Below are 12,694 nucleotides of genomic sequence, written 5' to 3' on the forward strand. Positions count from 1 at the left end.
ACAAAGAGTATATAACTCAAGTAATTGCCTGGAATCACGAGCAAGCAGCAAAAAAAGAGTCAGACTATATTATCTTACTTTGGTGACAAAGAAGATCAAAACATACAACCAAAAGACAATGAAGCCAAAGCTCCTAAATCCAAAGCCCCCAAGAAAAATATGAATTGCTCCCAGGTCATGGAAGAGCTCAAAAAGGATTTTGAGAAACAAGTAGGAGAAGTAGAAGAAAAACTGAGAGTGATGCTAAAGGAGACCCCCCCAAAAAAATACTGAAGAAAATAACACCTTAAAAAATAGCCCCTAGCTCTTCAGTTGTCTGTAAAGTGCTTGGTTCTTCTTCGGGAGCTAAGGCCCAGTTGGGGTGACCCCTCACTTCATCTGAGAGTTTCCAAAGATTATGTATAACCATTTTTGAGTTATTTCAATAGCGAAGAAGTTGCAGGGGTTTTGTTAGTCTAATTAAAAACAAGTCAAGGGACAGCTAGGTGGCACAGTGGGTAGAGCACCGGCTCTGGAGTCAGGAGGACCTGAGTCCAAATCCAGCCTCAGACATTTGACACTGACTAGCTGTGTGACCCTGGGCAAGTCACTTAACTCTGACTGCCTTTCAAAAAACTCCCAAACAAGAAAACAAAAAACCTAAGTCATTATGTTGTACTGCATTTGTCAAAATGAATGAGTGATTCTGAGAAATACAACAGATATTATGACCCATTTAACTACTACACAAAGATTGTTTAACTTCAACTTGACATACTTCATGTTCAGATGCTTTAAAGAGTGTGATAATATAACTTGGCTGTGTCACAAACCCATACATAATGCCAATGATACTTGCAGATTCTACATGTACCCAGATTTGACTCAGTTTTCAATTGAAACTTGAACTCATCTATACAATCGTAAATAGCTACTGCCCTCACAGCTAGTGAGAATTCATTTTGAGTCTCAGACTCTTAGTTGACTCTGGCTTCAACTTTATTTTCATTGAACAAAATGTCTGAACTGAATTTAGATGTGCGTTGTATTAAAAAAATATACAATAATTTTGGCGATTGCTTCACCAGAGGGGAACGACCCACATTTTGGAAAAATCTAGTTTAGAGGGAGGAGGCCGTCCCCTCTTTTTTTCAACCAACTTTACTTCTTGGGTGAGTTGCTGATTGACATCAAGACAGGCAGCATGGTTTGTTTTTGCACAGGTTTACTTGATATCTGTTGATAGCTCTGTCAGTCAACCAGAATGCAGCAACACTGAAGGAGAATGTCCTGCGCTTTCCCTTCCCCTCCACTGACCTAGGGGAAGAGGAAGTCTCTGAAGTCAAAGAACTGATACTCAAGTCTACTTCAGGCACTTTCCTGATCTACTTGGGTGAATCATTTAATCTGCCCGGGTCAGATGAGGTACGAGGTACCTGATATCTCCAGTTTGATGATCCCCTTGTTCCCAAAGAATAGCTGATCCTCCACCAATGCACCAACCCAGAAATCTAGGAAGGTAATTGCAAGTTGCTAATATGTCAAGCAAATTGTAAAAAGGGTAGCTCTTTTCTTAGCATCACCACACCCCATTGTATGAATTTATATCCCTTTTCTGTTTGGTTTTGGTTTTTTTTTTGAAGGGGGATTGTTGTTGTTGTAGTTAGATAGTTAACGGACCTGTTTTTAAATCACGAAGGGGGTGCTGGTGATAGATTTGGATAAAGTGAATGTCAAAAGAAGAGAAGTCTTGGGAAGTGTGTGGAAATGGCAATGGGAAGCGGGGAATATTCTGACTTCCCCCTAAACCTCCTTGTGACTAGGACACAAACCCATATCTGATTGGGTGAAGGAAGCAGCAAGCAATTTGGCTAAGAGAAGACATCAGTCACACCTCTGGGAGTTTTAAATAGCTAAGCTGTAGCTGAAATTCAGCAATTTGGGTTCAAGAGTGGGAGCAGTTTCAGGTTAGAAGGAGGAGATCTCTGCAGGGGAGAGGAGAGAGTTTCTCTGTTCTCCCTGTCCAGATGCCAATCAGCCCCTTAAGCTTTGAAAGATAGCTACTTGGCCAGGAGGAGCCACATTCATTTGGGAAGCAAGAGACCCAGACTTCGGTGTCACCAGAGGAAGGCCCTAGGTACCCATTAAACATTCAGGGGGCCCTTTACTGAAAACTGTAAGAGATAATCTCCCTTACAGGAATCTCTAAGAGACAAGGCAGCATAAGTGTAACTGTACAGTCGGAACAAAAGGGAACAATCAAGCATGTTAACATCCATCTAGACAGCAGGCCTTGGTTTCAGCTGTCTGACTTCAGCAAGTCCTCTGCTTCTGAGAAATGTTTTTCCCTGGCAATGCTGATTCTAAGGTGTCTGTTCTAGACCACTGCACATCATCTGTTCAGTGGGGTCCACTTACACCAAAAGACTTGCATCCTGAATCAACACCTTGAAGATTTTCATTGCTGTGTCAGTTGTGAGGGATAAGGGCAGAGTTGCTGAGGTGTTTCACAAATGCCACAAGGTTTCAAATCACGCAATGCTCCTTGCAGCAGTTCCCTAGGCAGCACCACTGCAACCTGCTCGGGAGAAGACTTAGTATAACTTAGCAGCGCATGACAAAACCTAATCACATTGGTCTTCTGCAGAACTTATTACATGTGGTGAAAGCCACTGCAAGGAAATAACACAGTGTGGAAACTGAGTCAAGAGGATTCTGCCACTACCTTCTTAAGACTGTCCTCTCAACCTTCCCAGCAATCCACATCTACCTGTGTGACTGTAGCATTTGTTGGTGGCAAGATGACACTTCCCGTGAGCATCTATGGGAATTTTCCCTTGCAATGGTGGACTACTAATGTAACATTAAGGCAAACGCTTAAATCTGGTTTCCATACTCAGATCAAATCAAATTACAAACCCAAGAGGCTCCACTACACGTAGCAAGTTTCACTACTTACAAATTAAATTGGGGAACCATTGTTTCTCAAGTTTATGCTAAAATCGTTAGGCTCAAAATACTTAAGTGAAAATATGCATCCTTAGTTAGGGCTTACTAGCCATGGACTAGGACTTCCCCAAAAGATTTCGGTTTTGTTTCCACCTCCCCTCCCCCCCAATAACCTTCCTACATTCAGAAACCAAAAAGCACTCAACTGTCTCTCCCTCTCTTTGTCTCTGTGTGTGTGCACTGAGGCTGGTTCCGTTTCTTACTGAAAGAAACATATTCATCCTTTTTCCCTTCCAAGATATATAACTGTGATCCTAAGATTTAGGTCTAGAAGGAAGGGACCTTAGAAGTCACCTAGTCTAAACCACCTGCCCCCACCCCCGACGCCCTCATTTTAAGTATGAGGAAATGGAGGTCTTCACTTAGGTGACTTGACTTTCCCAAAGTCAACCAGGGAAAAGCAGCAACAGGCCACTTGGCCCCCAATCCAGTGCTATTAGAATTTATGCCTCTACCTAAGAGCTCGGAGCTGCGTCGTTTTTCATCTTGGTTGTGTGCAGTCTATTGCACGGAATAGGCGTTTCACAAAACGGCCGTTGAATGGACAGCAGCAGCTCCAGGGCCCCGGCGGAGCCAGGGGCGCTTTTCCCACCAGCCGGAATCCCGCCTCGGGGTGGGGCGTCAGCATCGCGTCGTCCCGGCCGCTCTACTCCCCGCGTCGGCGTCGCGACCCCATTGGCCAGAGGGTCCCCCTTCCAACATCCAGGAAAGGTAGTGGCTTCAGAGGCCCTGCGTCAACCCCGCCTCAAGCAGCTTCCCAGAGATCCACAGCTTTCCCTGCTTGGCTGTTGTCCTCCCCCGTGCCAGTTACCATACATTGGGAGCACGTGGAATCAGCAACACAGCACTTTAACCCATCCTCCTCCCCCGGACCCATTAAAGAGTCGCTGCCAACCCTATCCAGAACATCCAAGACGGCCCCGGGAAGCTTAGGAAGCCGTCCGCGGGCACAATCAAGGCCCCAAAGCCTGGCACAACTCTTTAGTGAGGAGATGGGCGGCCCTAAAAAGGGCCTTTTTTGGTAGGTGCGCTGGTGGCAGTGTTCAGGAGCGCAAGGCCAGCGGCCTAGCCGCCGAAGCCGTAGAGCGTGCGGCCCTGGCGCTTGAGGGCATAAACGACGTCCATGGCGGTGACGGTTTTCCTTTTGGCGTGCTCCGTGTAGGTAACGGCGTCACGGATCACGTTCTCCAAGAAGACCTTGAGCACTCCGCGGGTCTCCTCGTAGATGAGACCCGAAATGCGCTTAACGCCACCCCGTCGAGCCAAACGGCGGATGGCAGGCTTGGTGATGCCCTGGATGTTATCCCGCAGCACCTTCCTGTGCCGCTTGGCACCCCCTTTCCCAAGCCCTTTCCCTCCCTTGCCACGACCAGACATAGCGACAGACAAAGAAGAACTAATTCGGTGCCCGAGCGCCTGCAGCGACGGTATATATAGGGAGCGGCCTATCCCGCTGCCGGACCTCTTTGAGAACAGGAAAGCGGCCAGGGGGCGGGGCAGATAGGAAGTGGGAGCGAGCGAGAGGGGAATAAGCGGTAAGCTCCACCCTGAAAGGGCTAATCTGCAGCTTGCTCTTGGCTGAGAGGAGGGAAAAGGGAACCTTGTGGCAGTCTCTTCTGATTTTTTCCAGAAGACCCTGGTTCTTCAGTTCAATTCAGTTCTGTAGTGATATTATTCCCTTTGAGTTTCTGTTTCGCACGCTTTGCGTTGCCGTTCTTGAAAGATGTAGTGGGAATCTATGATTGGTGGTGGTGGGGTTTCCTCCCCACCAAAGACTGCCTTTCCCCCCTCCCCCACACCTTTTTTCATTTTTCTGGTAAGAAAGTTGTCTTGCTGAATAAAAGCGCTGCCATCCCCTAGCCATGACAATAATAATTGTCATGTAATGACAATGCGCGTACAAACGACCATGTCTCCCAAAACAAAGGCATTATTTCGAGTGATGGGTTCAAATAGATCTCAGATGGCAGGATTGTCATCAGCTCTTCCCTCCCTCTCTCCTTTCGTTTCCTACCCTCCTACCTCCATACAATCTTCTCTTTCCTTTTTAAAGATGGGGGGGGTTGATTGGGTTGGAGGAGTGGGTCAAGGCAAGGTGGTCGGGAGATGGAGGAAGGTAGTCCTTTGACCCTTCCCTTCACCTCTGACACCTCCCCCCCCGCCCCCGCCACGGCCCACCCCCGCCGGATGCCTACCTCCAGGGACTCTACAAATTTCAAAATCCAGAGCAACACCCCCCCCCCCCCCACCACCACCACCATCACCCACACCCATCTAATTAATTGGCAAACTTGGTTGAGTCTACCTCTTTAACATCTCTTAGGTGAAGCCCGCCAGAACCACTTCATCACGTCTCTGGAACTACTGCAACAGTCTCCTAACGGGTCTCCCTGCGCGTGACGTGGTTTCTTCCTTCTCTAGGTTTTCCTACACACAGCTGCCAAATTAATAATAGTAAAAGTCCGTACTTGACCATATGTCACTCTCCCGCTGAAGAAGCTTCAGTGACTCCTTCTAGGATAAAGACAAAACTCCTCAGTTTGGCATTTAAAGCTCTTCATAATTTAGCTCTAATTGATCCTTCCAGGCTGATGATTTTCCTCAAACACTCTATGGGTTATTCAAACCGACCTAACTGCTCTCTCTCTCTCTTTCATCTGCACCATCTGCATCTGCAAGGGGAAGCCCTTGTGGAAAGATCACAAATGTCAGGGGTAATTTTTTATTTATTTGTCTGTCTGTCTGTCTATCTTTGTGACAGGAGACTTCCAGACATTTGCTGGGGTTCTGTTCCTCTGACTGAATCAGAGCAGCTAATAAGTTCTTGACTTCTTTTAATGATTATTTCACACTTTAGAAGGTGGTGGAAGCAACAAAGGGAACTGCTTTTCTGGAGAAGGATGTGATTGCTGTGGAGACTAGGGGTGAGGAAGAGAAGAGGAATGATAGGCACCTTGGTGGGGATACTGGGACCCCAAGAATTGGTGATAGTAAAGGAGAAGAAAGCCAGGCACAGTTTTATGTGGGCCTTGGATTTTGAGAGAGAAGATTGCAAAGAGTTCAAAGAAAGGATGGATAGGACCCCTTGGCCAAAAATTCTTCAGAGGGGAAGTGAGCCTAGGAGGAATGAGCAGCTCCCAAGAATGAAATTCCTGAAGACGATGGAGAAGCCTAATTCCAATGAGGAGAAAAAGAGGGAGTTGTCAGGAAGAACCAATATGTATGCATAGGGAACTCACTGATCTTAGAATTGAGGGGGGGGGAAAGGTGCAGAAGATGAAAGCAAGCAGAGAATGGCAAATGAATTCAAGTGTGCCCTGATTCTGCGATAATCGTGTCAGGAACGCTGAAGTTCAGAACGAATTATGGCCACAAATGAAGGTTAAGGACACCAAAATGGGATTTATTTTTAGCAATGTTCAGAAAGAGAAGAAGATCCAAGACCGATGGTTGGGGCACAGATTCAGGGAAGGGAAGATTTTCAGATGAGGGAAAGCTAGTTAGCTAATCTGTTGGATGTCAGCATCAGGATCCCAAAAGCCTTGGACAGCCGACAGCAGCAGTGTGAATCTTAATAAAGTGCTATTCAATAGGGGAAAATAACAAGTCTCATACACTGGGGTTCAAAAAACCAGTTTTACAAATAGGTGATGGAAACCTTGTCTGGGCAGCAGTTCCTGTGAAAAGGATCTGGGGGCCTAAGAGGACTGTAGCCAGCTCAAGAGGGTTCAGCAATGAGACATGGAAGCCAGAAAAGTTAAGTAGGTCTAAGTCAAGACAGGACTAGCGTCTACTCTAGACCACTTCTGGCGTACTGTGTTCAGTTCTGGGTGACAGACATATTTTAGGAAGGTCATTGATAAGCTGAAAATCATTAAGAGGAGGTGCATGGGACTAGAGTTGTTTTGGAAAAAAAAAAAAAAAAAGTTACCTAGCTTGAAGGCTGTATGTATATGTAGGTGTGTGTTGGGGGATGGGGGTGGGCGACGGGGTGAAGAGGGAGGAGGGGTGGGAGGCATCCAGGGAAATGGGGCAGGGGAGGGGAAATCTGGTGGCAAGGGATAGCTGCCTGCATCCTCCTTTGAACTCGTGGGTGGTATGAAGGAATAATTAGACTCGTTCCGGTGCATAGAAGCAGATGTTGGCTTTTGTTGGGAGGGAAAGCTTCTTAACCATTTAGAGCTATCCTTAATCGCAACGAGCTGCTTCTGTGGGTGATCCCTCTCCCTAGGAAGAAGGGATTCCCCTCCCCCCCAACAAAGGCTGCATATGGGCACTTATTGGGGTATGTTGAGCAGTGTGAATTCTTGCCCTGGTACAGTTTGGATTAGGTGGCACCTGGGATCCATTCCAACTCCGAGATTTGGTGTTTTTTTTTTTTTTGTTTGTTTTTGTTTTCTGGTTTTTTTTTAGTTGAATCGAAGGGAATCAGGCAGAACGGTTGTTGTGGTCTCTTCACACATTCTTCTCTCCCCCTCCCCCCACAGCACTCCCTCCCCTTCCCACCACCGACCCGCCCCCATCAAAATCTAGGCCTTTCTTAGGTAGTAAACCGCTTGAAATTCAAAATGTGCTACTTTACTCCCTCAAATTAGTGGTCTAAGGACCATCCAAAGCCCCTTATGTCCTGAAGGGAGCTGCCCGTCCGGGATGCAAAATCCTTGCTGCATCTCATTCCTATGAATCCTTATGCCGAAATCGCGGAAGAGCCTGTGCTACTTCCTTCACTGAGAAAGACGAATTCGATGTAAACGTGAAGAGAATCTTTTTCGTTTTTGAATAAATGAGAAGTCAAGGGTGTGCATAACTATACTGTGGAGGAAAGGCCATCGGGAGTAAAAGGACAACTTTCGAATTTGAAGGAAACACAGGGAGTTGTCTCCATTTGACCTGAGTTTTGTGGAGAGTTAGGGGGATTGGGAAAGGCTCCGAGGGCAGTATTTGAGGTTGCAGAGAGAAGTTCACCGGCACACGAACCCAGGGTCTTCTCGCTTCAGATTCGGACAGAAAAAGCTCGATTGCGTGCCGGGAATTTTTGTATTTTTCCCTTTTTTTCAGGGGTAAGAAACACAACCATGAAGGAGAGCCGAGTGGCTGTAAGTGGTTGAGAAGGCGGGTTGCACAGCGCACCAATCACAGCACGACTCCCTCGTCTATATATACTCCCAGGCCGAGCACCTTGGGCTATAGAGACTGTGGTGGTCTGTCTGTCCTTGGTATTTCTGAAATTTTTGTTTGTTTGTTTGTTTTCGTTATTTGAGATAGAGCGAAGAAGCATGTCGGAGACTGCGCCCGCCGCCCCGGCTGCTCCAGCCCCCGCGCCGGCTGAGAAGACTCCGGTCAAGAAAAAGGCCAAGAAGCCTGCCGGGTCCGGAGGCGCCCGGCGCAAGGCTGCGGGACCCCCAGTGTCCGAGCTGATCACTAAGGCGGTGGAAGCCTCCAAAGAGCGCAGTGGAGTGTCTCTGGCTGCCCTTAAGAAGGCGCTGGCGGCCGCGGGCTACGATGTGGAGAAGAACAACAGCCGCATCAAGCTGGGGCTCAAGAGCTTGGTGAGCAAGGGCACTTTGGTGCAGACCAAAGGCACCGGTGCCTCTGGCTCTTTCAAGCTCAACAAGAAGGCCTCTGCTGGCGAGGGCAAAGCTAAGGGGAAGAAGACCGCTGCAGCCAAGGCCAAGAAGCCAGCTGGTGCTGCAGCCAAGAAGCCTAAGAAGGCGGCAGGGGCAGCAGCTGCCAAGAAAAGCGTTAAGAAGACGCCAAAGAAGCTCAAGAAGCCGGCTGCGGTGGGAGCCAAGAAGGCGACCAAGAGCCCAAAGAAGCCGAAGGCCGCTAAGCCGAAGAAAGTGGCCAAGAGTCCGGCTAAGGCCAAGCTGGTCAAGCCCAAGGGAGCTAAGCCTAAGGCAGCTAAGCCTAAGAAGGCAGCGCCAAAGAAAAAATGAAGGGTGCTACGGAAAAATTGCGCTTTCAGAAGCCTCAAAGGCTCTTTTCAGAGCCACCCCACGGTCTCTCTGAAAGGGCTAACACTCAGCATTCCTGTTGGGCGCGTCGGGGAAGGGGGGCGGAGGCTTGTAGAACGCACATGGCAGTGGGAGGAGTACTTGTCCGGGAAGGGGGGAGGTGTAGGATGTACATGGGAGTGTGAGGAATGCCTCGTTTTGGAGAAACACACTTTAAGCCCTCTTTCCCATGGTGGGGCGGGCCCCTTGGTACGAAGAGTTATACACATCTACCTCTGGAGCTGCAAATCTTTCTTTGCTCTTTGTTTACAGTAAGAGTCCTGTGCCATCTAGTGTACTTCTTGCGGAGCAGCAGGCCGGTCGACTTCTAGGCAGCGCGGGGCCTCTCTCGTAGCTCCACAGTGGTGTCGGACTGCTAGCTGTGAGGCAAGCTTCCTCACCCTACGGGGAGCTAGCTGGGGCACTTGCTGCAGCCGGCCGCTAGCTTACCGAGAGAGTACTCGCGGGCTGGGGCTGTCGGGGCTGTCTGTTTGAAAAAGTCCTGGGAGCCCGACGCCTCACTCACAGTCTCAACCTGCTCTGGCACTCGATTGGTTGGCTAACCTTCTCCGTTCCTCATTTGGGGAGGAGGGACTTTTTGCATTCAGAAATTTGTAGGAAGTGCAAATTCCACACTTTGGCAACTCCATCTAATGAAGGAGTTGGGCCACCAGAAAACCCCATCCAGCTAAGATGCTTTAGCTACACACCTACCACCCTACACACGACGAAGCGTTCGTTTTCACTTGCCCCACTACATCCCCAGCCCCTCAGAAAGCTTTTGCTTTTATTATCGAAGCTAACGCCACGAAGGGTTGAGGACAGACCTCGTTAACAGCTTTTTTCCTGAAACAATTGGGTGGCTCTGAAAAGAGCCTTTGGTTTCGGCTGTCTCTCATGAGCCCTTTTTACTTGCCCTTGGCTTTGTGGTGACTCTCGGTCTTCTTGGGCAACAGCACGGCCTGAATGTTGGGCAGAACACCTCCCTGGGCGATGGTGACTTTGCCCAGCAATTTGTTGAGTTCTTCGTCGTTGCGGATAGCCAGCTGAAGATGGCGGGGAATGATACGCGTCTTCTTGTTGTCGCGGGCCGCGTTACCAGCCAACTCCAGGATCTCAGCTGTCAGGTACTCCAGTACGGCCGCTAAGTAGACCGGTGCCCCGGCACCGACTCGCTCAGAGTAGTTACCTTTACGGAGCAAACGGTGCACCCGACCCACTGGGAACTGAAGACCCGCCCGAGAAGAACGAGACTTGGCCTTAGCGCGAGCTTTGCCTCCCTGCTTTCCGCGGCCAGACATGACGAACAGAAACTACTTTCTCGAAAACACTAGGGAAAAGATGCTGGCTTTTACCGTGTCGAAGAATGCAGGACTTCTTATACTATCAAACGGTAGGCTAAGCGGCGCTGTCCTATTGGCTCAAAGTCGCTTTCGATTAACCAGCCAATTGGGAAGTAGAACCGGCATCTCGTCGTTTGCATATGCTCCTCCCAATAGGAAAACGGCTTAGCTTGCTTCATCCAATCCGACGTTAGAGCTTCTTAATCTGCATTTGAATGCGCGCACTACAAGTAGAACAGACTAGTTAGACGAAGCTGCGTTTGAGTCTCTTCTCTGACTTGCTTGGATCACTTTCGCTCAACGATATGCCTGAACCCGCCAAGTCCACTCCCGCCCCGAAGAAGGGCTCCAAGAAGGCTGTGACCAAGGCGCAGAAGAAAGATGGTAAGAAGCGCAAGCGCAGCCGCAAGGAAAGCTACTCCATTTACGTATACAAGGTGTTGAAGCAGGTCCACCCCGACACGGGCATCTCCTCCAAGGCCATGGGCATCATGAACTCCTTCGTCAACGACATCTTCGAGCGCATCGCCGGAGAGGCGTCCCGCTTGGCTCATTACAACAAGCGCTCCACCATCACGTCCCGGGAGATCCAGACGGCCGTGCGCCTGCTGCTGCCCGGGGAGCTGGCCAAGCACGCCGTGTCCGAGGGCACCAAGGCCGTCACCAAGTACACCAGCTCCAAGTAGGCTACGTGGCAGCGGAGACCTCCAAACTACAACCCCAAGGGCTCTTTTAAGAGCCACCCACCCTCTCAAAATAAGAGCTTTAACTCTGTGCCATGTTACAGGAATCTGTGTCTCTGTGTGTGTGGCCTGTCCAGCCCCCTTGGGCTGTCAAGATGGGCTGCTTCCTTTCTCAAGGACAGCAAAGAGGGCAACAGGATTCCCCCTCCCCTCTGCTCCCCTCCTCTCCCCCAAGGGAGATTTGGTAGGGTGGGATCGCTTTATCAACACACCACTCTCCTCCTCCTACCTGTGACCTGCAAGTTTAATTCCGGACTTCACATTAGAATAGTTTTAATTTTAAGTCAAGAAATTTTTGATTTTTTCTAAATGAAAATTGAAATAATTATCTCTCTGTAATAAAACAACTTAAGTAACTGTACCCAGCTGTGTATATGTTATATATGTGCATCCCATTTGGTAGAGAGAAGTACATGTGGTCTAAAGGAGGACCAGAAAGAGAGCCCCTTGTTAAATCACACAGTAGGCCATGTAGGGTGTAGTGCAATTTTTAAAGCTTTCACTTGACAATGGAAAAACAAAGAATGGCTTAGTATTCTGTGTTACTCCCTAAGTACATACTGCTCTTTACCCTAAGCAAATGGCCAAAGATCACTTCCCTTCCTTATCTGAAAATATACAAAATACTTAAACTCTGGAAAACCTTTATAGTCACAGAACCATAAAATATTCAGCTTTAAATAAAGTTTATTCCTTTGTTGAAGTTCATACATTAAATGGAGTTGTGGTCCAAAGTATTTCATTGTGTGTAAGATAGTTAAATGGATGTACATTTTTAAAAAGTCTGCAGTGCAATCAGCGTAGTTATATGCTACTAGATTTTGATTCAGAAATACATATTTCTGAGTTTGAGTGGATCAAACGGGACAATTTGTGGATAGAGGTGAATGAAAGAACCTTTTGAAACAAGATTTTCCTGGGAAAGTATTTCCCCAAAGGAGATGATTTCATGAAATAGACAGCCAACCAGAAGAAAGGTGAGGAATGGAGGAGGGAAGGCAGGGACTGTCTTGAGCTCTCTCCCAAAGCCCTCCAAATACCTAAAAAAAATGGCTCTACACAAATTCTAAAACAGCAGAATCCACAAAAAGACAGGATGAAACAAATTTCCAGCCAAAGACAGCCTGGATGGTGGATGGGAAAGGTATATCAGGCAGGGCGGGGAGATGAGCACGGTTCCACGTGGGCGAGCAGTCCACAGCGACACTGGAGCAGGCCTCAGAGGACTGAATCGGGGCAGCTGTGGTGGTTTCCAGACCTCCCAACCCAGGAAGCCAAAGACAACTTAGATCAGTGGGAAAAGTCTGTGACTGTGATGAGAGAAGGAGCTAGGTCTCAACCACAAGTCTCCAGCGCAGCCCCGGGCCATGGCTTTTTCCTAAGTTTCCGCCCACGGACTGAGGGGGAATCGAGTTGCTGATTAGAGGGGGATTGCAGGGATCTCTTTGCCCGTGCTGAGGCAGGAATCTCTTGCTTTGCCCGTGCTTGGATCTGGGTCACAGTTCTGAGGGGCGGTCCTGGATTGGGGAGGAATGCTGGTGCAGTGGAGCTTGTTGTGGCTGTGGAGAGAAAACACCTCACCCCTTATCATACCACCATGGAAGAACTGAAAATTTACAGGTCCCTA

At 48.5% G+C, this 12,694-nt stretch overlaps 4 protein-coding genes across 4 annotated transcripts; 2 read left to right on the forward strand and 2 right to left on the reverse strand.

The window, feature by feature from the left end:
* Positions 1-4,052: 4,052 nt before the first annotated feature.
* Positions 4,053-4,365, reverse strand: LOC114029163 (histone H4). The gene has a single exon (XM_027843523.1). It carries the CDS (start codon positions 4,363-4,365, stop codon positions 4,054-4,056), a length of 312 nt encoding a protein of 103 aa, XP_027699324.1. The 3' UTR covers position 4,053.
* A 3,827-nt stretch (positions 4,366-8,192) lies between these two features.
* LOC114029156 (histone H1.4-like) lies at positions 8,193-8,941 on the forward strand. The gene has a single exon (XM_027843515.1). It carries the CDS (start codon positions 8,265-8,267, stop codon positions 8,922-8,924), a length of 660 nt encoding a protein of 219 aa, XP_027699316.1. The 5' UTR covers positions 8,193-8,264; the 3' UTR covers positions 8,925-8,941.
* Positions 8,942-9,863: 922 nt separating this feature from the next.
* LOC114029157 (histone H2A type 3) lies at positions 9,864-10,297 on the reverse strand. Its single transcript, XM_027843516.1, has one exon. The coding sequence runs from the start codon at positions 10,280-10,282 to the stop codon at positions 9,890-9,892; it is 393 nt and encodes a 130-aa protein (XP_027699317.1). The 5' UTR covers positions 10,283-10,297; the 3' UTR covers positions 9,864-9,889.
* Positions 10,298-10,611: 314 nt separating this feature from the next.
* Positions 10,612-11,098, forward strand: LOC114029158 (histone H2B type 2-E-like). The gene has a single exon (XM_027843517.1). The coding sequence runs from the start codon at positions 10,630-10,632 to the stop codon at positions 11,008-11,010; it is 381 nt and encodes a 126-aa protein (XP_027699318.1). The 5' UTR covers positions 10,612-10,629; the 3' UTR covers positions 11,011-11,098.
* Positions 11,099-12,694: the final 1,596 nt, after the last annotated feature.

This window comes from Vombatus ursinus, unplaced genomic scaffold, assembly GCF_900497805.2.
Source record: "Vombatus ursinus unplaced genomic scaffold, bare-nosed wombat genome assembly UNPS02014910.1, whole genome shotgun sequence".
NCBI classification, from domain to species: Eukaryota; Metazoa; Chordata; class Mammalia; order Diprotodontia; family Vombatidae; genus Vombatus; species Vombatus ursinus.

Excerpts from the sequence above, each read along its gene's own strand:
- LOC114029163 (XM_027843523.1), bottom strand. The coding sequence starts at position 4,365 with ATGTCTGGTCGTGGCAAGGGAGGGAAAGGGCTTGGGAAAGGGGGTGCC.
- LOC114029158 (XM_027843517.1), top strand. The coding sequence starts at position 10,630 with ATGCCTGAACCCGCCAAGTCCACTCCCGCCCCGAAGAAGGGCTCCAAG.
- LOC114029156 (XM_027843515.1), top strand. The coding sequence starts at position 8,265 with ATGTCGGAGACTGCGCCCGCCGCCCCGGCTGCTCCAGCCCCCGCGCCG.
- LOC114029157 (XM_027843516.1), bottom strand. The coding sequence starts at position 10,282 with ATGTCTGGCCGCGGAAAGCAGGGAGGCAAAGCTCGCGCTAAGGCCAAG.